Raw genomic sequence first — 26,366 nt, forward strand, 5'->3', positions numbered from 1 at the left:
TTTAACAAGTATGTAAGAAAGGGACATTTTCTGCCTCATTTTTGACAGCAGTACCAATTTGAGAGACCAAACGAAAGAGACAAAGCAACCTGTACAGAATTTCAAAGGCATTATTAGCCAGAGCCAGTTTCATGCTTTTGAATCCCATATCCACCTGGAAAATCTAAAAGATCATTATCATATAAGAATGATTTTGTGAAGTGATCAATAAAGAGATTTATTTGGAGACAGTGATTGCATTTCTGTGATTTCCCACTATATCTTGCACATTTGGGGGTAAGGGGTGGAGGTGTAGCTACCTTCTAGTGCTAAGTCTAGCTAGAAGAATTCAGGAAGGGACACTTAGAGAACTTTGAAATGTATTCCTTGAAGTTGGCAGACACAGAGGTTTGGAGCCTGAATCCTGACTCTGAAAGTTGGAGTGGACTGTGGATTGGGATCTGACTTTTGCCTGGGAAATTTAGAGGGCAAGAAAAATAAGTTCTTGGTGGCTAAGTGAGGAGGGTGCTGATTCATTGGGATCTGGTGGTCTGAAGTCCTACAGTTTCTCTGGTCAAAAGATGCATTTATATTTCTGTGCCCAGGAGTGAGCCACCAGGAAGAAAGAAACACTGAGAGAACATTGTGTGTCCTGCCTATCAGGGCTTTTTCTGCAAGAAGACCTCAGCAGAAAAAGAGTGTAAGCCTAAGATGCCCTGGCATTCAAATGACCACACAGAATACAGAACATCTGCCAAGATTAAAGGAACTTCAGGAGAGAGGGGCTCAGCATGAAACCTATTCAGGCCCTTGGAAAGCCCCTCACAAGAAGAGCCAGCTTTTAACCATTGGTGTGGTCAGAGTGCAGAGTTGCATAGCTAAGTAAGTACTGTTTTACCCTTTACTCTTGTCCTACCTCCACATTTTTTTGACCTTAAGTGAAACAGCTGCTAGTTTGTTGAGGGGAGAGGTGACTGGGAAGAGAGTGTATAGCAAAAACACTGTGCCTCTACCTGCCCACTGTGGGAAAGAAGCAGGGCTGAGCTTTGTGATTATATGACTATGCAGAGCTTACCCTCAACATTGATCATAGTGTACTCTAAATCCACTGAGTAGGTGAGGTGGAACTGAAATTCAGCCAGTGTTCCATTGGCCAAGTCCTGACAGGGGACTTTGGTGTGCTAAGAGAAAGTGGTACTTTTTCCTGATTTCCACAGAGATACCATATTGGCTAACAGAGAGCCTGGAGAGAAGAAGATGAATGGTAAACTAAGGTCAATTTTTTAATTCATATCATGAAATGGACATTATAATTTCCAAATTAATACTCTGTTCTTGACTAACCATGACTATAGTATGGTCTGTAAGTGGGCAAAAAGGTAATTTGACACACAGAAATTGTCATCAGAAGGAAGGGCAAGATTACCACCACTGAATATAAAAGGACAGTGAAAGGCAAAAATAAAATGCAACTTTATTATAATCTGTATTTCATGCTTGCTCAATGTATTGTTTACATGTAAACACATAGAGAAAGAAAGAGATAGAGAGATGAGAGAAAGAAGCATAATTAAATAAGAGAGTCCTCTGCCCTACTGTCTCATTCACTCTTTTTCCACATCCTCTCCCCTCCATCCACTAAGGAGGCCTTTTAGAACAATAAGTTTCAAGTCAATGTGATGTTTATGGAGGCAGGTGACCAATATGAACAGAGGAGAAGCTTTGTTGTTGTTGTTTTGGGTGGTACTTTCTTTTGTTGTGTTGGGATGTTTTGTTTTGTTTTCAGTATATTAGTTTTCTTGTGTTTGCTCCAATTTGAAGAACGTAGGAATCCACTATGTTATATCAGGTTGGAACCATAAATTTATCACTCTAGCTTAGATTTCAAGGGATTGCAGCAAGATGGAATTATGACAGAGGCCAGAGCAGAGGAGTTGCCAAAGAAAGTAGAATGGAGACCAAGGGAGAAATTGCTTCTAGGCACCCATTCAACTTGGATTCTGAGTTTGGCTGTGATCATCTGACTGGTAAGACTGTTATTTCTGCTAATAGGCAGTAACTACATATGCTTCTCCAATTTTTTGAAGTATATCTTTATCTGTATGGGTGTATAGATAGATGGATGGATAAATAGATAGATAGATATAAATAGATATGGAGTGATATATAAATTTAGATAGATAGGGATATACACATAGATATTTCTAAGAACTTACTAACATTTGTTTTATTTATATTTTCTCTACTATATAAAGCAGTGTTCTCTTCAGTTCTGTTCACCAGTGAGTTTGTAAACGTGCTGCCTTTTGAGAAGTGAACATACATGAAAATAGAATTTACGTAGTAGCTTGGGTTGTAATCAGCTAAGTTGACTTAGCTGGACCTATACCCATTTTTAAAAGGTAAACCCTCTGGAGAAGTTTCTAGACTTTATCATGTCCAATGTTTATGGAGTAGAACCCAGTAATAGGAGAAAAACAGTGAGAATATGTGCAGAAGTGTGAAGAAATGAAAAGTCTTCATATTTGTGATGGAAGGAGATTGTGAGGAATTCTCTACGGGCTGAAAGGAGGGAAGATGGAGACAAATTTGGAAGGAGGGCATTATTTTACTGTTATTTTAAGAGCTCAAGATCTTACATTATGTATATTTTTAGTAGGTACGACTTCTGCCTATTGATGGAGTAACCACATTCACGTGTTCTGTTAGTTTGCTCTCTTAGCTAGTTCCTAACCTCTTATTAAAACCTCAGGTGGCGACAAGGGCATAGCCAGTGAAACCTTAGCCAATAGTCTGGTATACATGTAGGCAACTATCTAGGAATGCACAGGGTGAGTGGTAGAGGGCCACCTCACCTATAGTACTGGCATAGGCGTGAGGGTGCTACCAATTCAAATAATGGCTGATAAGGCAGAGTGGATTAGGGATCGTCCAGGCTTATGTTCCTAACCCTGGCATCCAATCTGTGCAGTTGGGATATAGGACTTTGTGACAGGAATCTCCTAACCACAGTATGTCTTACTGAAGAATCAGGCAGCCAGCACATTTTTTATTCCAGGAACTCTACTCTTGTTCAGAGCAGACCCACAGGCATTGGCTATAGGTATAGGAAATAATCCCTATAGAAAAACTGGGACAAGAGTTAGGTTGTGAAAACTGTAGCCAAAGAGCCTAAGGTTCATAGAAAGCTTCTTGTCCCAGCAGAAGAACTGAAATATAAATCAGTGAATGGGAAGAAACCCACTTCTCTGGCCAAGTCCTCATGACTGGGAGGATGGGAGAAAGGAGGATGGGTAGTAAAGCTCTGCAGCTTGCTGGGTTTGGAGTAGCCTGGGCTTGTGAGATTAATTGTTAATTCTATCCACTCTCTAATGTCCTAAGCGTGAGTATGATTGCCTCTGAAAATTGAGAAGGACAGGGGCTGAAGTCTGAAAAGTATGAGTGAGTGAAATTTTTCAATACCTAGAGTTGAGCAGGTCTAGGAAAAGCAGGAAGATATAGGGCATACAAGGGTGGAATGAAAAGGAAAGTGGGAAATATCCAAGGACTTATTTCCTGTACTTTATAATGGAAGGCATGAAAAAGGACCCCAGTTCTTTGCCAAATCCCAAGGCAAAATCTTAAACATTGAACTTTGAAATGCTCTGGGGAAGAAATCCCTAAATTCATCCTTTTCTAATGAAACACAGCTTCTCATTCTTAACTCCATTCTAGGAAAGGGGCATAATGGGACAGCAAGTCTCCTAGCATTACTTAAACATCCCCAGTAGACAATTCCACACCTCATCCTGGGAACTAAAAAGGAGACCTTTCCCCATTACTTCACAATTAGACTCAGCAGCAGACCTTCTAAAGTAGACAAACACTTTCTCCTTTAACCTTCACCAAGTAGCCAAGGGACCCTTTAAAGGAATGAGCTCACGATAAGTACCAGGCATTTTGAAATCAGACGTGAGTGTCTTAGAGGCTACCTATACTCCAAATATTGGCTTTGCATATTTAAAATATTTTAAATTTATGTTTAAAATTTTTTCTTTCTGGAATACAGCTAATTTAGTCCTTTTAAAATTTTTGAACAAAAGTATAGCAACAACAGCAAACCAAAGAGCACAACACCCATTTCAGTCCAATACTCTGAAGAATCCAACCCTTGAAGAATTGAATGTGCTTTTAAACTTGGAAAATGTGTTCCCCACTATTTAACCTAAATGCCACTATAATTATAACCATTTCAAACTTATTCCTATAATTCTTTCTGCAAGATATCCAATTAGAATAAAGTGTTAATCTAAACAATGAAAATAGAATGGAAACCTGCAATTATATAGTCAAACTTTTCTCATGTTAGAACAGAATGAAGAAAGGCATTATTTAATTAAAATACCAAATGCCACAATCCATGAGGAAAACCAAGCATAACCTAAGTACAGAAGATGGAAGGTGATATTAAAGACAAAACCTCATGTCTAATACTTGACATTATGTATGAATTTGAATTATACCCCAAAGAAATATTCCTATTCTTGGTGGTAACCATTAGTGAATGTATTTCATGTACAATATTTTTAAAACATAGCATGGGGAAAACAAATGTTGCCTGCTCCTTCTTCAGCTAGACACAAGTTCCTGGTACACTGGTCTGATCCAGAGCCTGTTTCATTACACCCAGCCTGTTTTGCTCTTATAACCAGTCCCTTTGACCATCGGAAATTACAAACCTTTATTGCAACCCCATCTTAAAATGTCTTTTGTAGCTCCTTCACCCAAATCAAGAGTAAGAATACTGAGAACCAAATAAGACTAAGAGGGAAACAGTTGCTTGCAATCCTATTAACAATACTTACTTACAGGAATAAGTCCTGCAAGTTTAAATATTAAAAAAAAGCAATAATGCAAGTACTTAGTTTAAAAATGTTAATGAAGTTTTCACTGAATGTACTAGCTGGCATTCTGTTTGATATTATTAAGTTATTATTATAAGTGAGTTTGATGAGTCATAACTTCCTGATTATCTGCAGGGAAGTCTGACCAAACTATTGGCAATTTGTAGTTAATGTTTACTTAATAAGTAAACAGAATATTCAGTTTCCAGAATTACTGTATGTGTACCATGAAATAAGGAATACATGTATATATGAATATAAGAAGTAAATACGAAAAATCATAGTCAGTATATCAATGAAGAGAATCATGTCTAATAAGAAAGCTTATTATTACTATTATCGAGATAAATGTAACTAACCTAGCCCGTCATGGATATACTATAGATATTTTTTCCAGGTTCAAGGGTCAGAATATATATATATATATATATATATATATATATATATATATATATACCTACATATGTTTTATATAATATTATATAAAATATATATATGCAGGTTTAAAGGTCAGAAAATATGTTACTGTATTTATGCCACATATACAAAATATATATCATTAATTAAAGTGTTCAAAAATATCTGCCTTAAAAAGATGCAGGCTATATTACACTTATCATCATTCTAAGCACTTAGATACATACATAATGTACTAGGCATTCTACAGGATAGAACAAAACTGTATGAGAAGATGGAGTTGTAAATACAAGATTCTCCCTTAAGAAAAACTGACCCTGTCCTGCCTGCCCTCCCTATAGCATGTGACTGTGTTCATCCTTTTCCTCCTTATTTACATTGTCTTCTTCAGTTTGTAGAGCAACATATTCCATATTCTTCTGCCTTTTTCCTCCCTCATGGCTTTTTTTTTTTTTTTTTGTCTTTTCTTCAGGATTCCTCTTCCCTTTCCTGCGTTTTTAATATTGCCTATCCCATTATTTCAGGTTTCTAGCCTAAATTTTCTTCTCTTGCTTATGGAACACACTTTCAGTAAGTGATCTCATCTTTCCTCTAGTGTCAATGTCCGTGCTGTTAGCCCTTGTTTATGTCTCCAGTTCAACTCGTTGACATGCCCATACTGTTAAAAGCCAAATCTGTATTTCCAGCTCAGATCTTTCTCCTGAGACATGATGCCTACTAGGTAATCTAACTGCTTCACAGCACGTCAAACTTAGCTTGTCTAAAATCAAATCCTTAATTTTGCTGACCTTATAGTTTAAAACTTTTTCTTCCCTTCTTATTTCCTATCTCAATTAACGACACCACCACACACCTATTTGAATGAGCTGGAAATCTAGATGTCCAGTTTGACATCACCTGCCCTCCTCACCTACATCCATTTTGGCACATTGTCTTGTCAGTTCTGCCTCTGTGACAGTTCTCAGCAATGTCCATCATTTTCCATCCCTTTTTACCAGGCAGTCTTAATTAAAGTCTATACCGTTTCTTATGTGGCTGATTCAGTGTCCTCCTAACTGATTTTCACCTTCTTGGCTGTCCTATCAAAGACGTAATAAAGACAGAATGATCTCCCTAAAGTGCAAATATTATCATGTCAGTTTGTTTTTAATACTATATGGCTCATCAAATCTTTTAAGGTTAGAAGAGTCTGAATCCCTGGTGTGTAATAGAAGTCTCCTCATATACAATTTGCAACTCTTGCTCATTTTCCTGCCACTCAGTTCCTGCAACTCTACTGCCATAAGTAAAATGTTGCATTCTATATATACTGTCCTCCATGTCTTGTGTATATTGCTCACTCTAAGACACTTTTCCTTTCTCACCTCCATTAACTTTCTCTCTCCTGCCCATTCCTACCCTTCTGAATCACACACACACACAGACACACACACACACACACACACACTTCATTTGGATCAATACAGTTGTTTCTTCAAAATCAGCCTGACTCTTGGAGAAGATTCTCCCATGACAAAACCACTCAAAATATTAAGCTCCCACATGTTCTGATGAATACCTCTTTTTTTTTTTTTTTAAACACTTTTGTTATTTATTTATATATTTATTTTTGGCTGTGTTGGGTCTTCGTTTCTGTGCGAGGGCTTTCTCTAGTTGCGGCAAGCGGGGGCCACTCTTCATCACGGTGCGCGGGCCTCTCACTATCGCGGCCTCTCTTGTTGCGGAGCACAGGCTCCAGACGCGCAGGCTCAGTAGTTGTGGCTCACGGGCCCAGTTGCTCCGCAGCATGTGGGATCTTCCCAGACCAGGGCTCGAATCCATGTCCCCTGCATTAGCAGGCAGATTCTCAACCACTGCGCCACGAGGGAAGCCCAAATACCTCTTTCAAAGCCATTTTACATTACATCTGTATAAACTGCTTTTTTTAAAAATTCTCCCTCTAAACTGAAAAGTCCTTCTTCTTAGAATAATTCTTGGCACATAGGAAGTGTTCAAATTGGTAGTTCTAATTAATAAGTAATGTGGGGAGAACTTATTTTTAAAAAATCCATCCCATTTAAAATATAGTTTTCAGAAGTCAAGGCTATGGCGTTTGTTACTGTTATTGAAAAAAAAGATTTAAAAAAATCACTTTACTTTCCTCTAAGTTCCTCTTTGTTAAATAGTAACAAAGTATAGCTCTCAGCATATTTTTCAGCGCAAAGCTGTAAGTACTATAATTAATTCTTTTACAATTGTTATTAATTTACCTTTTAAATTTAAGGTTCACTATAAGCAATACTTTAAATATACTTCTTAAAATGAACTTTTAATTCGTCACTGTTCTCCTCAAACTTTCTAGTGACCCCAGCTTATTAAAAAGAAGATCCAAAGTTTTTGCAGTCTACAATCCCTCTCTGATTACACCTCCTTCCATATAACATCCTCTCAATAAATATTATTGAGTGAATTAACTGTTGAATATGTTATATTTTCAGCATTCTCAGGAAGGCAATATATGGAATTGCATTGAAACATTTCCTCAGATAAAACGATAATTGTTTATATTCTCCATGGAGCTCATTTGCTGCTGGTTTCAGACACCTATTTAACGTGATGCAGTTTTAGATATTTCCTTTATACTATAAAACCATCTCAAAATGAGTATTCCAAAATGTATGTTTTGCAAAGTTTCTACGTGCTGTATAATTACTGTGGAGAAAGCATATGTTGAGAACTAAAATATTTTAAGTTAAGATTAGACCCTAAATTTACTGCAAAACTATGTGTTTGGTTTCCTAAAAACTGATATAATGAATACTGAAGGCTGTGTCAGGTATTTATTTGAAAACAGCTTTGTAGCCTTTGGGAAATTCTTTATTCTATCTAATCACTTAAGAGTAAAAGGATGAATCTGAAACTACAAGAGGAGTATTACAGACGATTAGAATGAATTTAGTTAAATGGAGGGAAAAAATTAACCTTGAACTTGCTATGGTATACCAGATATACTGAAATTGTAGTCCCTCCATTGAACATAATGACTTCATTCTACAAGCAGCATTAAGTAGTACTTTTCCATACATATTGTATAAAGGTGTATATTGTTACTTGGTTAATTACCATCTCTTGTCTTAAAAATAAAATGGATTTTCCATCATTAAATGTTTAAATGAAGGAATGTGAAATGACCAGTCTATTTCTTCATACTTTTTTGGAGTAATAATGTCTTTCATGATTTCTTTTTTCTCTTTTTGTCAGCACTTAAGATCTTTTATAAAAAGGACCTGTCCGCAGGGTGGGAGTGTAGAAATGCACAATTAAAACATGTCTTTATTACTTTACTGTTTGTTAATTAACTGAACAGCTTCATCAGCAGATCTATCAAGCTTTCTTTCCTGAAGTTTTAAAGACTAAGTAATGTGAGAATGAGGCTCTTGTGCAGTATGTGTGGTATGGAACAATTGGATTCATTTTCATCTCATATGCAATAACATGGTGTGAAAATCAATGAGGAGTGAAGGTGTGGGTAATTAAAAGATGCTTTGTTTTCATTTTATATAAAATGCCTTTAATCTGTTTGCAAAAAAAATCCCTTAAAACACACAAATAAGCAAAAAGCCATACATATACACAAAAGACAAAAGTCATGTGAATTAGAAAGGTGTTCAAGTTAGTGCAAAGAGTGAGTATTAACTGAGAATGAATTTACTGCGAATGAGAATCATGCAATAAAATGATTGACTTTAAAACAAAAATCTCATCATGCCATCCCCTTATTAAAGCACTGCAAGTGGTTGACACTAATAAAGACCTAATAGAGACGTGGGTCCCTGCATGCATCACCAGCCTCCTCTGCCGGCACTTCCCCACTGTCTCAGCTCCATGCTCAGAGCTGTTCCTTGAGTTCTTTGATATGCCATGCTCCTCTGGGCCTCAGGGACAGCCAACATGTTGTTTCTTCTGCTTGGAAAACAACTACTTTTCTCCACTAATCCAATTTTTACTCGTATTTCAGAATTCAGAGGGGAGTGTTCTCTGAGAATTCTTCTGGATCACCTGCAGCAGGTGGAGGTGCAGACGGGGGAGATGTCACCACTTAGAAAATGTCTAAGAGCATATAGAAGCAATTTTTATTGTACTAGTGTCTGCTGGACTGAGTGTTGCTGCCTTTTAGTGCTCAAGGACCAGGATGCTCAACGATCCACAATGTGAGGTCAGTTTTGCACATTGAAATATTGTCCCTCTCAAAATGCAAATAGTGTCCCCATTGAGAAATACTGATTGAGAGAATAGATCAAGTCCTTTATTAAAATTTATATTAGCTCTCTGTAATTTTAAGTAAATAATTTTATTGGTTATTTAATATTAGGCCAAATAAAATTATTGGGCGAGGGGCAGGGATCTTTATATCTGATGTCTTCTTCTAAGTAAAGGGAATTAAAGAAGTGTGGCATTCTTGACGTCTGATTCAGCATTCAGAATGTTCCTTTACTCATTCTCCCTTATGGACGACAAAAGGCTCCTTTGATTTGTAAATTTGGAAAATATAACCCAAGGATCCTGTTCAGACTTCCTCCCTTGGGAATGGGCTGCCTACAGTCCTGCTCCTCCTTGGGGAAACTTCACAGTATTGCTAGGTGTTGGTGGGTAAGTCTGCCTAATTGTGGATTACAATCCACAAACCCATTAACTTTGCTCACGAAACTGCATCTTCTGCCAATAATAAAAATGATATTTAGCTTCCATCTGATACTCTTTCAAACTTTTAACTTGTTAGCCCCCCTTACAAAACCCATCATTTCCTTCTTAGGCCAGACCGCCTTTAAGAAACAACTCACAGTAAGCAAAATTTTAGAGAGCAAAATAAAAGCAAATATAAACAAAGTAACAAGGCTTCTGGTGTGGCCATGCCTTTGGTTATGGACAAGTATTTTGATTTGGGTTTTTCATTTGTGCAGTTAGATTTCAATTTCTGCTGCCTGGACAAAATGCTTTCAAGCCAGACACAGGATCTTGTAAAGGGATGCTTAGGTGTTAGCTAGTGGGCAGACACGGGTAGCCTGGCAAGTAGAACTGAGGCCACAGAGACCTTAGTGAAGGCACAGGCCTGAGAAAGATTAGAGAATCAGACAGAGCATAAGCCTCAGCAAAACTGCTGTGTCTTCATGATATAGATGGCTTCAGGCTTCAAGATGTTAAGAAGCAGAGCTTTTCCTGAGCAGGCACTGGTGAGGCAAAGCTACCTCTGTGGGAAAGAGAGTCTGTCCAGTTATGGGTCTCTTAAACAACAGAGGAAGGAACTACGCTTTCTTAAATCTCAAAGGTGGGTAAGCTCTTTATGTGCTGGAGAGCCCTAGGGAGTCTCTAGATTTAAGTTATTAGACAGAGGTCTAGGTAAATAGCATTAGGTCAGCTGCCCAAAATTCCATTCTGAATTCAGGACCAAGAGAGAAAATCTGGAGGAACAGGTGGAAACTACTCAGATCACTACTGGGTGTGGTTCAAAGTGATTTGGTCATTATAACTGGGCCTGCAGGTTTTCCCCGTGCTCTAATAGAGTATTCCCCAAAACTTCATGGACATCAAAAATGGAGAAATGGCAAAGTCAGCAGAAGCACAAGACTGTGGAATTGTTCCTTCCCAACCCCGGAGACCCAGACTTCAAAAGCTTCAACAGCAGCTTCAATTCAGAAAGGGAGTCAGTGGCAGCAGCAACTGGGCACAGGACTAAATTGTCGATTCACAGGAAATGGTGACAGCTGTGTTACTAGACAAACCTCACCCGGAATGCTGCACCAAGTGCTAGGGACTCAAAGCTGAGAGAAAATGGACATTAAAAGATTTTGGAATGTATCAACTTAGAAAGAAGAGAAAAAAGTAAGATTGGGTGACTGTGTCTATCACTGCCATGAAACTCTCAAGAGCCACGTTCTGAGAGAGGATATGGTAGACATAGGAGCCTTCCACCATCCGCCTCCCCTGGTGTGTTAAATGTGCAGGACCAAAATTCATCAATTCAACCTTGCTAGAGGTTTCTCCTGTTAGTTCAGGTTAACAGTTCTTAATTCTGTAAAATTTACTAGCATTCTGTTGAGGCTAAACTGAAATACTTTACTTACTCCACTTCTTAAACTCTCTTGAAATGCTTCTGCATTCTTTGGCCAAAATTGAGGGAAAGATTTTTTACTTTGTCCTCATATTTGTTTGAGCTTTTGTTATCAGTTTCTTATTGTCTTCTTTCATTCTCGTGCAAAATCTCTAGTATGGTATATTAGAAAGGTGACTGGACATAATTTGGGATGAGGAATTTTTAGCCTGGGTAACAGAGTAGCCTTTAGTATTAATTTAATTTATTCGGTGACAAACTAATAGTTATGTATACCAAAATCCATTCTCCTCTTCTTCTTCTTTAGTAATTGCATCCTGTATTTTATTTATGTGCCCAATGGAAAGACTATTTTCCACCTTCCCTACTATTCATTAAACATGGCCTTGTCACTAATCAAGGACCAATAATGTAAACAGAAAAGTGTAGTTTCAAGGAAAATTCCTTAGATGATATCTGGCATGTGCCCTTCACCTATTTTTTGTTCTTTATTGTTTTCCCTCCATACTGCTTCTTGAAAAGTAGATGTGATGGTTGGAGATCTAGCAGCCACCTTGAAGTATAAAAACAAGGACCACATGCTAGAGATGGGGAAGCAGAGACCTAAAAGGAACCTGAGTTCCTGATGAGTCTTCTACTTGAGAGAATGAAAGTTTTTATATGCAGTGGTATTAGGGTTCTCCAGAAAAATAGAACCAATAGGATAGACATAGATATAGATATAGATATAGATATAGATATAGATATAGATAGATATCAATACAATGAGATTTATTATAGGAGTTGGTCCACAAGTTTATTTAAGCTGAGAAGTCCCACTATCTGCCGTCTGTCAGTTGGACAACCAGGAAAGCCAATGGTTTTTAAAAAATGTTTCTTGGCACTTTCTTTTTATATGTATCGCTAATTATGAATCCTTTGCTATGTTCACTTTCATTATTTTTCTTTTTATAACTTGTTCTTTGTATACTAAGGAAATGAGCTCCTTAAATCTCATGTATTACGCATACTTTTCTTACTTTGCAATTTTTTACTTCACCATATTTTTCCTGCAATTAAAATAATTATTTGGTCAAATTTATTAGTTTTTTCCCCCTCCTTTGTTGTTTTTAGGTTTTATGTCAACCTTCTTTCCCCACTTATCACAATTTCTTCTAGAATTTATTATTGTTATTCTTTTTTGTAATTAATATTTGGATCACTCTGAAGCTGGATTTTGTACAATAGCATGTTTAGTTGCCAACTTCATTTTTTATTTTAATTTTTTTTGCCTAGGTATATGGTCATTTGCCTAGGTGTATAGTCATTTGCCCAAGACCATGTTCCAGCATCCTTATTTCTTTATGCATAGTATTTTATATTTTTCATGTATTTATGAATAGTATTTTATATTTTTCATTTTCATATTTTTCATATAAAATAATATTTTATATTTTTCATCTAATTTTTTACTCTAGCTTGAATAATTGGTCTTTCACTCTATAAAGACCAAATGCTTTAGTTAATTGTCATTTTTTAATATTTTAAATACAGATCAGAGACAATCCCTCATTAATAATCTCTTTTGGGACATCCCTGGAAATTTTCCCTTGTTTAATTTTTTAGTTTAATTTTTAAACTTTACTCCTGTTTCCTTATCTCCCTTCTTAGCCCCTCAAGAAAGTCATGTTATTTTGTTTTAGATAACATTTATTAAATTTAGAAGAACCAACATAGCCAAAATAATGTCTTGTTACCCACAAACCAGATGTACATTTCCATTTTTCATAATTTTTTATGTTCTTCTGTTGGAATTCTTCATATAAGAACGTTTCTCACTAAAATATTTCCAAGCTATTTTATTTATTTTGTTAATATTGTAAAAGGTATCCTTTCTTCCTTTATATTTTTAAATAAAAAACAGTATAAAAGCTATTATGTTCTATATGCTCATTTCATGACAAACATTTGAATTTATTTTATTATTTTTTCAAAAATTGTTTGATTCGTTCTTCTGTGTTTTTCCAGGTATAAAATTTTAGAAGAATAATATTTCCAAGTATAAGTGTATTTCTTCTACTCCCACATCCACAATTCACAGAATTCACCACCAGCATGACCTGTCCACGCTGAAAGAACTGAGTCATCCATTGAGGAAACAAAAGAAAAGATAGAAACAATGAAATAAAATGAGCAGGATGCACGATTTCCCAGTTGCAGAAAATAAATCAACAGGAGGCTGGCCAAGAAGGAGCAGTTAGGATGAGAGAGAAAGGAGAGGACACTCATCAGTACTTGGAATTGGATGGAACACTTTTGGGTTTTTCCCATCTTTTCAGTCTCCTCACCTAGAAGAGGTGAAGTGTGTTATCTAGATGGCAAAATTGGGAACTATAAATTGGACAGACTAGGCTCAGCTCTTCTCGCTTCTTGGGAATGAACATACGACAGGCAGCAGAACTCCCTCTCTGTTCTTCCTATTCCATGACCTCAACCTCTGGGTCTCGCATTGCCTGTTTCTGAGGAGGTGAGTTTCCTTATTCCTGGGTTGGGAGACCAAATTTGCTCTCAAACTAAGATATCTTCCAGTGGAAACTTTACAAAACTACTGATGACATTTTGGCCTCCATTTTTGAATCCTTTGTCTTATATACCAATTTATTTAGAATCCAGGCAGGAAAGAAGTATAATTTGATTGGGCCTCTCAGAGACCTGCACAAGAACTTAAGGTCCCTGAAGGCAGAGTTCCTATCTTTTTTAGTATTCTCTCTCTAGTGTACAGTGGTTAAGAGTGAGAATTCTGGACTCAGACTAAATTGTTTTCACAATCTGGCTACACTATTTACAAGCTCTATTATGTGCGATAAACATCTTCAATAAACCTCATTTTCACCGTGAGAAAGTGTGCATAATAATGGTACCTACTTAAAAGTGTGCATGCAAGAATTAACCTGGATAACCTATGATAAAGTTTATACAATGAGCATTACATGCTAAGCACTCAATAAAAGTTGGCTATTGTTATTATGACACATAGGTGGTAAAAAATAAATATGACCTTAAATGAATGTAATCTATCAAAAACAAAAATGGACTAGTTGTTAGGAAATTTGAACACTGGAATCCAGATTTGTGCAAGTACAAACATAATCTTCCAAAAAAGAAATTTCTCTAACAGTCAGAAAAGAGAAGACTTTTGTGAAAATCAGACCACACAATTTGTTCATGAATTACATAAATACACTAACAAACAATCTGAATTTATCCTAGAAATTCTAGGAGAGTTGATTATTAGGAAATCTATAAATATAAGGTACTTAAGAATATGTTTTAACTAGATTATATAAATTGAACAAGATATTTTATATATGTGTATATATGTATATATACGTACATATATATATATATATATGCTATCTATCTATCTAGCATATATATATGCTATCTATCCATCCATATCTTCTCTTGGGTGCCCTCTGACCCATCTATGAGGTTGACCAGATTCCCAGAGGAGCTCCAGAACGTCTGCCTATGGGGTTATCCCAGGGCCCCATGCCTGGGCATCAGATCCATGTGAGTGGCCTGGCAAGTATACCACTCCTGCTGACTGGCATGATGTGAACCAAGCAAGACTGGACTGTCAGAACTGTACAGACACATTGATTTTGTGTGACTCTCAACTCGCATGGGATACAGGACAAATTCAAAGCTTTTGGCTACCCATAGTTCAGCACCAGTCCTTGGGTTTAAGCACTGAGCAGGTGTTGGCTCTTGTACATCTGCGTTATGAGCATGGTGCTGTCTCCAGTCTACAGCACCCAAGAGTGGTAAGGATGGCAGCAGGCATTCTTTGCCCTGTGAACCAGTCATCACTTTTATCTAGGGTGGTCACTCACCCATTCTGAAAACTCCACTCCACCTGTCTGTCAGCCCTTCTCAGGTGGCTGCTCCTGTCTCTTCCCGGGACTTTGAGACAATTGCTCTACAATGTCATCAGGTCCTTCTTACATATTTCCTCTTTTGCCTCTAATTGATGTAATGTTGTGCTCTCCTTGGTTGGTCTTAAGCTGTGCCAAGGCAAGGCAGTCATTCCTTGCATGAATATCATGGCTCATCCCACTCCTTCCATGGCCCCTCTTACTGGTGTCAATGAGTAGATGACAGGAATGAAATCCACATGGAAAGAAATCACATTCTAGAAATTCAGTGATAACATTCTAAACTGCTCAAGAGAGGACATGTTTGGAAGATGTGTTGTTCTATATTTATGCCATAAATATCCTAAAGGTAAATTGAGCATGACCAGATATATAATTATCATTTACTTTTACCTGCATACTTTGGGTAAGACTTACATTTGTGGTCATCATCAATAAAGCACAGTAACAACTTTTGAGAATCTAGTGTTTATGGTTGGCAGGATATATGCTGCAGCATCATAAGTAATGATGTAACCAGAATTAATTAAATGGTATTAGGGAACTATAGAGCCAAGAAGATCTATATTATTTGAGTACAAACATTCTGGAGAACCACTGCTTTGTGATTAACAACAGGTACTACCTCTTTCTTGGAAAAGCATATGAGAAATTAGTTAAAAATTATGCACTTGGCAATTAAGAACAGGAAGCGATGATTCTTGGACATGAACAAGAATAGACTGTGCTTTTTTAAATGTATCAAGAATCTTCACAAGCTCTGATTGGACAATAAATGTGTAATTTCCTCTTCTCTACCTATTATTCTAAATCATCATTGACAAATGCCCTGCATGGATCCATGAATTTTGTAACGCACTTTGGAGTTCTGCAAAAGTATATTTGCCTGGGGTTCCACACACCATAGGAGTGGACTTGAATGACAATATACCAGGAAGTCAAGTAAAAAGATGTGATATAACTATTTCAAATATTATGAAAAGATATTTTTGAAAACTTAACATATTTGTTAAAAACATAGTAAAGATTAAATTTAGATTATTTCCTAACAAAACATGTTAAGGAAACATGTTTCCATCTCAGAGCTATCACCATAATTATTGACAAAAACAGAAACTTTGGGGTTAGACAATCTGGATTTGAGTCCAGTTTCTATCACTTACTGGCTTTTGGTTCCTGGAAATACTTACTATCAAAGTCTAAGTATTTTTATCAGTAAAATTAAGTAGGGCAATCTTGTCTATGTCATAGGATTGTTGTGACAGTTAAGTAAAATATTGCTTGCAATATACTTAGCAAAATGCCTGGAACATAGCAAGAAGGTGGGATGGTGGGGTAGTCCAAGAGGGAGGGGATATATATATATATATACACACATATAGCTGATTCCCTTCACTGTACAGCAGAAACTAACACAACATTGTAAAGCAATTATACTCCAATAAAAACAAAACAAAAAAACACCATCACCCAAGCTGAGAAACAACTTTACAAAAAATGGATAAGGAAACAATTCATAAGGAAAACCACATGATGTCAGTGTGTCAAATTCTGAGTAAGCTGAGAGATGAATAGACTTGAATGGGAAAACTAAATATTGTAAAGATAGACCTCCCTCCTATTCATTTTATATGTTTATGGAATTCTATTTAAATACCAAATTCTTTTAATATAATTACCCTGATCTTCATATGAAATAGTATATAGGCTATAAAATCTTAATGGATTTTGAAAAAGAAATGTAACGATTAAGGGCTTGGTCTATCAAATACATAATTATATTATGCTCTAATAATTAAAACTGGGAAGTGTTCACATAAGAATCAACTGAGAGATAATAAAACTGAAGAGCTTAGAAACAAAATTTTTAGCTTATGGAGATGTAGATATATATATATATATATATATAGATAGATAGATAGATATGTAGATATGAAGCTAGCATCCCAAAATAATGAAAATATAGACTACTCAATCTACAACTGTGGAAGAATGAAGTGGACAAAATAAAATTGTAATATCACTTCTCTGCATTATCCGGTAACTTCCAGATGTCTCAAAGACTAAATAATAAAGTAAGTAGTTATTTATAGTATATAAACTCAGAATTGTGTACAAAGAGTGGAACTATAACAAAAGAGGTCAACACATTGCACACCTTACATTTTTGTGTTAAAAACATGATAAACTAAATTTTAAAAAGCAGTCCTTTCCCTAACGCATACGGCCAGGAACACAGTATGAGCTCAGTACTAACACAAGTGTTCAGTCTCAGGGGAACATTTTGTTAGCTAGGGCACATCCATACAATGGGGATTATTTTAGCAGCCACTGAAATGACCTTTTAAATAGCTTTTGATTATTTTGAAAATAATTATAATTCTAAGAAATCTTAAGAGATATAAAATACACAATATGACCCTGATTATATCAGAAATAAAAAATAATAAAAAGGAAGAAATCAAAATTTGACAGCAATTGAGATGATTGAAATATTTTATCTTTGTGCTTTTCTACATTTACAGGATAGAATTTTTAAAAAGACAAAATAGTCAAAGTATATGCTGAGTTTATAAACCAGCAACAGGACTCTAAAGAAGACAAGAAAATTGGGAGGGACGTTATTTTTATTCAAATGGGTAAAAGGTAAGAACTCTTTCATTTTAGAATTTTTTTAGTTTAAATAACTACAGGACTTTCAAATACACTTTCCCCCTGGTACATTAGAGAGAATGAAGGAAAGTTAATGTTGAAAATATGGTTGGCAGTACCCTACTGGTGAGAATTAAACCAATAAATCATGTGAGACTCTGTGGGTAATCATATAACTGGCAACAATAGAGCATATAGTATTGTATTAAACTTTAGACCTACTTTTACTTTTTGGGTCAAGGTTGAGATATCAGGAAATGAAGTGTAGGGTATAAGCAGCATAAGAACATTTTTTTTCAAGTTAGGGTAAGGGAATATCCATGGAGAAACACACGTAATGCGGTGGAGAGTTCCAGAGAATGATGATACTGAAGTTGTCATTAAATTTAGCCAAGTCCTTGATGTGAGAAATTTCAGTTCATTGTTGATGACACAGATTGCAGAAGCATATGGAAGCAATTAGAGGAAAGTAAATGGAGACTGTGGGTAGAGGCTGCATGTTTGTGGAGCTTGACTAGATAAAAGGAATAATATGGGATGAGATCTAAAAGAGGCAATGAAGCCTTGGGTATCTTCTTTCAGAGCAGAGGAAATATGAGCATGAAAGAAAACCAAAGGAGAAGACAAAATTGATGATTCCCTGGCTAGGGTGGGGAGTATATGAGTAAGAGCAGTGTCTCGTTATGAGCCAGTAGCAGGTTCTGTAGCAGGGGCTGAGGGTTTAGATTTCTAGATAAGAAGAGCACTCCTCTTCCGCTAAGATTAGTGGGAAGGACGCTCTAATAGATGTAAAAATTCATCAGAAGACAGGCAGCTAGGGTGAGGGGAGCAGTGTAGTATGTGAAGGCAAGGAGCACTTGATCAACTGAGGCTGGCTCTCCATGAATTAGATGTATGACTTGAAGACGTGCCTAATGTTTGCTGGACTTATCGAACTTGTTGGGTCTGTTTCTCCTCAGATCAATGGGGATATTACGCATTCCATATAATTTTCCATATGATTTGGAAACATTCTGTAAAATATGAGAAATCCCTTAAAAAGTTGTAATTCATCCTTACAGTAATTAGAGTAATTTTATCATGAAATGAGGTGGATGAGGGCTAGGTGAAGGCAGATAAAGATTAAGAATTTTTGAAGAAATTTGTTGTAAATTCTAATGCAGTGCTCATGGCCTAGGAGCTGGTAGCCCTGACAGAAGCTTGTTAACTTCCTCTGACAATCCTCCAACAATCTTGCTTTCTGAATATGATGCTTTTGATGAGTCTGAGCTTAAAAACTCTTCTTACACACTATCTTCATTTAGCAATGTGGATGATGTTTATTAGACTTCGCATTTAAAAACCTCTCTGAGGCTTCTCCCATGGTGGCCTTTTAGACTTACAGTGCTGGGCACTATGGAAATGTCTTAGAATCCAGATGAACAGTGGGTCCGTGGGAACAGAGAGATTCTCACGCCCAAAAATCTCCATAAAACATCTACAGCATTGTCTCAGGTTGCTTGGAGAAACGGCATTCATATTCATAATGTATTGCATAATTATGAGATCCTGATTTTCATATTTCCCAGTGTGCCTTTTCAGCTCTGCTGTATTACCAAGTTAAAGGAGACAACACAACTTTACAAAGTTAGAGTGTTCCGTTTTTTGTGTCACTGTTTGACATTACTCTATTTTAATTTGTTCATCATTGATCCCAATAAAGACAAACTGTCATTGTAACCATTGCCCAGAATGCAATACATTAGTCTTACTGCCTCTATAACAGCTGTTCATGTGTCTCTTTCTCTGTCATTCAGTGATGATGTGTCCTTTTCTACATGCAATGCCAGAAAATCTGGGAGAGCTCACAGCACAACACCTCCATATGAACTGGATTAAGTAGAGGAAAATCTTATTGTATATCATCATTTTATTTCTATTACTTAGTACAGAAAAGAAGGCACTTCATTATATGTGCTGAATAAGTAAGGGATGAATATTATACTTTTTACTAACTTTGTAATTTTTGCCTTTCATCTAAACTCTTTAGGTCTCAGTTTCCTCATATAGAAATTGAGAATGATAGAAACTGCCTTACCTGTCTCTGTAAAAATCAAATGAGCAAACTTTGTATCTCCAACAAAGAGATGAAAGGTTTTTATAAACCTGGGCAATATTTACAGTAGTTCCTTAAATCTCAGATTAATGCATATGATAGCTTCAAATTTCATCTTCATTATTTAAAAAAATATTATTTTGCTGAGAAAATTTTGTTTGTGTGACTCTACATATCCACAGGGATCTCTGGAGAGAGCCATGGAGTGTATTAGGATCTTAGTTTAGGATGTGATAGGCAACCCTGTGCCCAAGCTTAGATAAGAAGAGGGCACAGAAAACCAATGATGCAGCCAACAAGTAGGTTGTTAAAAGTGGGGTGCCAGATCTCAGACTCTCTTTTTCCCAAGATTTGTCTGTAATGGTCAGATGTTCTGCACAAACTTCCTTCTAGGGGGCAGCAGTGCCCTGGAATTTTGCCAATATCCTTTGTCTCTTTAAATCTTAGTTCAGTGACTCAGGTCTTCAAAGAAGCAAAGTCAAAGGAAATAAATGTGCTAATTATGTTATCACATACTGATATTAGGAAAAGGTAATAGTCTACCCAAAGTTGTTAGAAGGAAGTGTTGTTGGAGGGCATTAATACAGAAAACATCATAAAATGTACAGTTAAGAGACATATATTACAAAAGACTTTGTTCAAAGGAGAGAAGCCATCATTTCACTATTGAATATATAGTTTATTTTTACTATCACATTTAATGTATACTTTATTGCTATTAAAATTAAAGCTACTAAAGATAAATGTATATTTATTTAAAGAATGCAAATTTGAGATATGGGTTTTTAAGTATGTGAGAATTAAGGTCTTGTGAACAAAAAAATTTTCCCAAGAAATGTAAATAATAATTTTTGGAGGAAATGCAAAGAGACCTGACTTGGGCTTCTTGAATTTTCTTTGATTTGTTAGAAACATATATTGAATTGATGATTTTTATTTTACAAAACAACTCAAAGTACTGAGCAGAAATCACTTCACAGCTTTTGACACCTGCACTAGTCCTCTACTAGTTGAGACAGTAGGCCATAGTAAATCTTGACACCAAATTATACATGAATTGCTTTTCTTATCTCACTTGGCCATAGTCAATTTCAGTTCTAATTATAGGGGGCTTATTAAAATGTTTGGAAACTCTACAGTTTTGTATAATGACCTCTTTTATCATGATCTGCTAGACCTTGGTCCCAAACTCTAGGGATAAGGGTTGGATACTGTGGGCATGATGACTCAGGTGACTCTGCTCATCCAGCAGGAGAAAGATGGTGGCTCCAATCACTCGCTACTAACAATTAACCCATAATGTCTTTCCTTTCTTTATTCCATCATTGTTTGGGTGGAATGAGGAGCACCCTCACTTTACCTCTTGTTTTCAATTAAGCCTTCTCTTCATGATAATTTGTCCTGAATTTTTATTTAATGATACTTCAGAATTAGGATGAGGGTGAGGAGAAGAAAAAAAATATTGTTTGCCCAGGGCTCTGAATTGTTCTGAACTAAGCTCATTTATTATAACATTGGAGGAGGACTTTGCTTGATTGTCATTATTTTGCAGAATATATGGTACTGACATTTTCCCTTTCTCCAAGGGAGATAATCAGACCAAATGGGAAAAATTCTTCTGTGAGTTATATATGTCTTAATTTTTTTCACCAAGTTCTCTTACTCATCACTTTTAATTGCCAAATCTTAGAGCTATGAAAAAAATACATTGCCAATAATCTTACACTGAGATCTGATATTATTTATGTAGAACATATTCACTCTTTAACAGCTTTCTTTATTTAACATTTGGTGAAAGTACATAATTATTACTGGAGGAATTTAATATTCTTCAAACATGCTGTTCTTTTTTTAGTATTTCCTTGTCGCTTATTAAAAAATATTTTATATGCTATTGATTCAATGGGGGTGACACTTTTAAGATGAATTCATAAATGCCCATAGAGGATCAACCATTACACATGGAAAGCGAAATTCTGTCACACTGACATTAATGATGGCTACTATAATCACTGGCTCCTCTTTTATTAGGATTTTTATTAATTAATGCAAAGTCTACTATTGGCCTTATAAAAGTGCCCATCTGTTTCCCTTTAATTTCAAATAGATTAAAAGTAAGATTTGGTATTAATTAAAAACTTAGAATTTATGAGGATTTTAATTGCAAACATTTCAGTGGTGAACATGTAGATGACTCTTAGTTCTGTTTGCTAATAAACATGGTATTGAACAATGACAAGGCAAAAGAATAAATCATTTGCAGAAAAGTACACTGTCATTGGCTGTATTGTCCATGTGTATTGAATCCTGTCTAGCCAGGGGCAGATAAGAGAGGCTCAACAGCTCAGGATTTCCTTGGGGGTTTTAAACTTTTACCTGACGTCTGGAAATTTTACTTTTACTTTGAAAATGTGGATGGGTTTAAACTTAAAGAAAAATCATCATCAGGTTTAATGAGTTTAATGGAAATACTCTGACATCAGTCTGAAAATATGATTTCATCTGTCTATCTTTAAGTTGAATTTAGGTTGTGTAGTGTAACTGATGTCCTAAAGGTCCCTACAAGTTTCCCATTTTATTATATATTATCTTAACCAGAGCCTGTTGCAATAAAAGGGCCATCTTCTGTGGTGACCTGTAGCACAGGTATTTTGCAATAAGCATCTTTGCATGTTCTCCTCTGGCATGAGTCAGGTTTAACCTTGTCACACTGGGCTTTTAAGGGGAGCTCTATCTTTGCAGCCCAGGCTACATGTGACAAGATCAAATTGGCACACTTTACTGTACAGCTCTTGTGTTCCTGGCAGTGCTAGCCTGGCTGATACCTCTGAGAGAAGGCTCAGCTGTCACTCAGTGACCCATTAACACTACTGTTCCATCATGCAGTGTCATTTTTCTCATTCTCATGGAGATAATGCTCCCTGGAGGTCTCCAGTACCTGCAGGAATGAAAGAGAACAGCAGAGACAGGCTAACTATCAAAGAAGGAGCAAACAACACAGCAAGACCATGAATTCCAAAAGCAGAATTTTAAATTGAGTGAAAAGATGAAGCCCATTTATGACGGCTGGGTTGGGAAGGTGGGAGGAGGATTGAGTTTTAATAGATACAATAACTTTTTAACAAGCTATTTTCTTCTTCCTGCCTGAATACTATAAGAGGTATCCATGATAATACTTATAACTAGGTTAGAGAAGGCAGCTGCTTTGAACATGTCATAGGGATTTGAGTGAGAATTTATTTATAAACAGGGATTTTTGTGTTTTGTATGTTTATTTACAAACAGGTGGAGGATATAAAACAAAGCATGTATTAAGGTGAATTGCTTAATAGTCTAAATAGAACAGAATCCCTGTTTATGGTTGGCTTATCGGGGTACAAAATCACAAAAGCACAAAAGAGGAAAATGGTATGTGATCTTTGTAACACTAGGCGTAAGACGACTGCTTAAGCAAACTCGATTGCTCTCCTTCAGTCCAAACTGCATATTGTTTACTGGGTCACTTTATAAGAAGTTATGCTTCCTAATGTTTACTATATAAGGAAATATTATAAGAACATGCTTCTTGATTTCCCAGGCTAAGACTGGTTCAGTTTAGATTGATATAAAAACAAGAAACAAAGCCATATGAATCTGGATATTTTCTAAGGAAACCTGTTGAAGACGTTATAGGAACAGACCAACACCCCTCCAAAAAAACTAGTCAGAAAATAGGGATAAAACTGAACAGGATTCAGGGTTACAGTGAAGGGCAAGGAGAAGTGCCACGTAAAAACTTGTTAGCAGCTGCTCTAACCCTGGCTGCTTCCTGAGCACATGGAGCATCCACTCCATCTGCCCTGAGATCATTTCAACCCTGATTTCAATGTTCGCTTACCAGGCAAAGCTGTTATTGGGTTTAGACTTTCAGTCTCAGGTAGGGATTTGTGTACCGTCACGTGCCCTCCCTCACCACCAATCAGGAGACACAGGCGCTAGAATCCATAGCGTAAATGTGCATATTCTTCCGGTGCACCAACTTTTTTAAAGAAGTGTGTGTGTGTGTGTGTGTGTGTGTGTGTGTGTGTGTTTTAACTTATGTAAACTACAAATAATTTGCATCTTTATTTTTACTTTAAAATAAATATGGTGTATTGTGGAGTAGGATAAAATATGCATACATATTTTAATGATTTTTAAAAAGACTTGAAAGAAATATTGGTAAGAATATCTTTGGCTTAACCTGTCAGAGCTCTTGTGTGCCTTAAGGATTGTGTTTTCTCCTCTTTTCCATTTAATACAACGTTCAGGAACCATTACTTTAGCGTTTAGCAGGGAAAAGGGACCCAGATTATGATGTTTTAGCAATGATGATGGCGTTAGTTAGGAACAGGGTGTAGTTCAGCCAAGTCTTCCAGGGCAAGAAACAACCTTTATTCTTAATTTTACTCTTGGAAGGCACTGTAAACGTCAACTGATCCAGGCTGCGGCCCGCGCCCCAGCGCGGCATGACGTGGCCTCTGCCACCAGCGCGCGGTCATTGGGGCGCAGCGTGCGTTTGGGGCGTGGAGGGTCTGCTGGAGACTGGGACTCAGGCAACCCTGGCAGATGGAGACTCACGGCCTCCCTGGCTGCGCTCCATGAGGAAGATGCTGGCTGCTGCTGTCTCTAGCGTGCTGTCTGTTGTCACCCAGAAGCCCGCTAACAGGGTGCTTGTGGCATCCTGTAACTATTCAAATGATGCTACATTTGAGATTAAGAAATGTGATCTTTATTGGTTGGAAGAGGGTCCCCATGTCACCGCAGTGCTCAGCCGGGAGGATGGACTCAAATACTACAGGATGATGCAGACCGTTCGTCGAATGGAATTGAAGGCGGATCAGTTGTAAAAACAGAAATTTATTCGTGGTTTCTGTCACTTGTGTGATGGTCAGGAAGCTTGCTGTGTGGGTCTTGAGGCTGGGCTAAATCCCATGGATCATGTCATTGCATCCTGTCGGGCTCATGGCTCATGCTGTACTCGTGGACTTTCTGTCCCATCAATTCTTGCAGAGCTGACAGGTCGAAGAGGTGGCTGTGCTGAAGGAGAAGGAGGGTCAATGCATATGTATGCCAAGAACTTCTGTGGAGGCAATGGCATTGTCGGTGCTCAGGGACCGCTGGGAGCTGGTGTTGCTCTGGCCTGTAAATATAAGGGAAACAGCGAGGTGTGTTAGACTCTACATGGGAATGGTGCTGCTAATCAGGGTCAGATATCTGAAGCTTATAATATGGCGGCTGTGTGGAATTTACCTTGTATTTTCATCTGCGAGAATAACTGCTATGGAATGGGAATATCTGTTGAGAGAGCAGCAGCCAACCCTGATTACTATAAGAGAGGCAATTTCATCCCTGGTCTAAGGGTAGATGGAATGGAGGTTCTGTGTGTTCGGGAGGCAACTAAGGTTGCAGCTGACTATTGTAGATCTGGAAAGGGGCCCATACTGATGGAGCTGCTGGCATACCGTTATCATGGACACAGTATGAGTGACTCTGGAATCAGTTATCGTACACGAGAAGAAGTTCAGAATTTAAGAAGTAAGAGCCATCCTATCATGCTTCTCAAAGGTAAAATGCTAAACAACAAACTTGCCAGTATTGAAGAACTGAAGGAAATTGATGTTGAAGTGAGGAAAGAAATTGATGCTGCTGCTCAGTTTGCTATAACCGATCCTGAACCACCTTTGGAAGAATTAAGCCATCACATCCACAGCACTAATCCACCTTTTGAAATTCGTGGTGCAAATCAGTGGATCAGGTTTAAGTCAGTCAGTTAAAAGGAGAATATATTCATGGTCAACTTTAAGAAACTGTGTACCCAATTTTGTTAAGGAGGAATAAAACCCGTAAAACAAGTCTTTTAAACTTTTATTAAGAGGAATTGAGATAATTAAGAGATAATGGAAAGACATAAATGAGATCACAGAAAGATATACATTCAGTTGAGATATTACATTCATTTGTACATTATTGCATTAAAAGATACTATACAGTTAATCATTTAGTATTGTTAAAAGATAAACTGAGGCACATTAAAATTTTCAAGAGTTTATTTTGAGCATACATCAGTTAGAATCAGGCAGTCCAAACCAAAGGTAGAGTATTCTACCAACAGGAGCTGGGGAAGAGGTTTTTAGAGAGAAGCAGAGCAAGGAAATGATTTGATAGGTGATAGCTTAAGGAGTTACCTTATTTGGGAAAGCCTAGTTGGCTGTTTGTGATTGGTTGTTCTTAAGTTTCATTTGCTTGGATCTGAGTGCATTGACTCTGGCTTAGTTTTGGTTTGCTTACGTAGGCTCCCAAGACATTAGAGCCAC

General features: G+C 36.9%; 1 protein-coding gene across 1 annotated transcript; it reads left to right on the top strand.

Annotated features, from left to right (window-relative positions):
• Positions 1–24,650: 24,650 nt before the first annotated feature.
• PDHA2 (pyruvate dehydrogenase E1 subunit alpha 2) lies at positions 24,651–25,826 on the top strand. Its single transcript, XM_028167010.2, is given in 1 exon segment — positions 24,651–25,826. A coding segment is annotated over 1 exon segment (1,176 nt).
• Positions 25,827–26,366: the final 540 nt, after the last annotated feature.

Source organism: Balaenoptera acutorostrata, chromosome 5 (assembly GCF_949987535.1).
Source record: "Balaenoptera acutorostrata chromosome 5, mBalAcu1.1, whole genome shotgun sequence".
NCBI classification, from domain to species: domain Eukaryota; kingdom Metazoa; phylum Chordata; class Mammalia; order Artiodactyla; family Balaenopteridae; genus Balaenoptera; species Balaenoptera acutorostrata.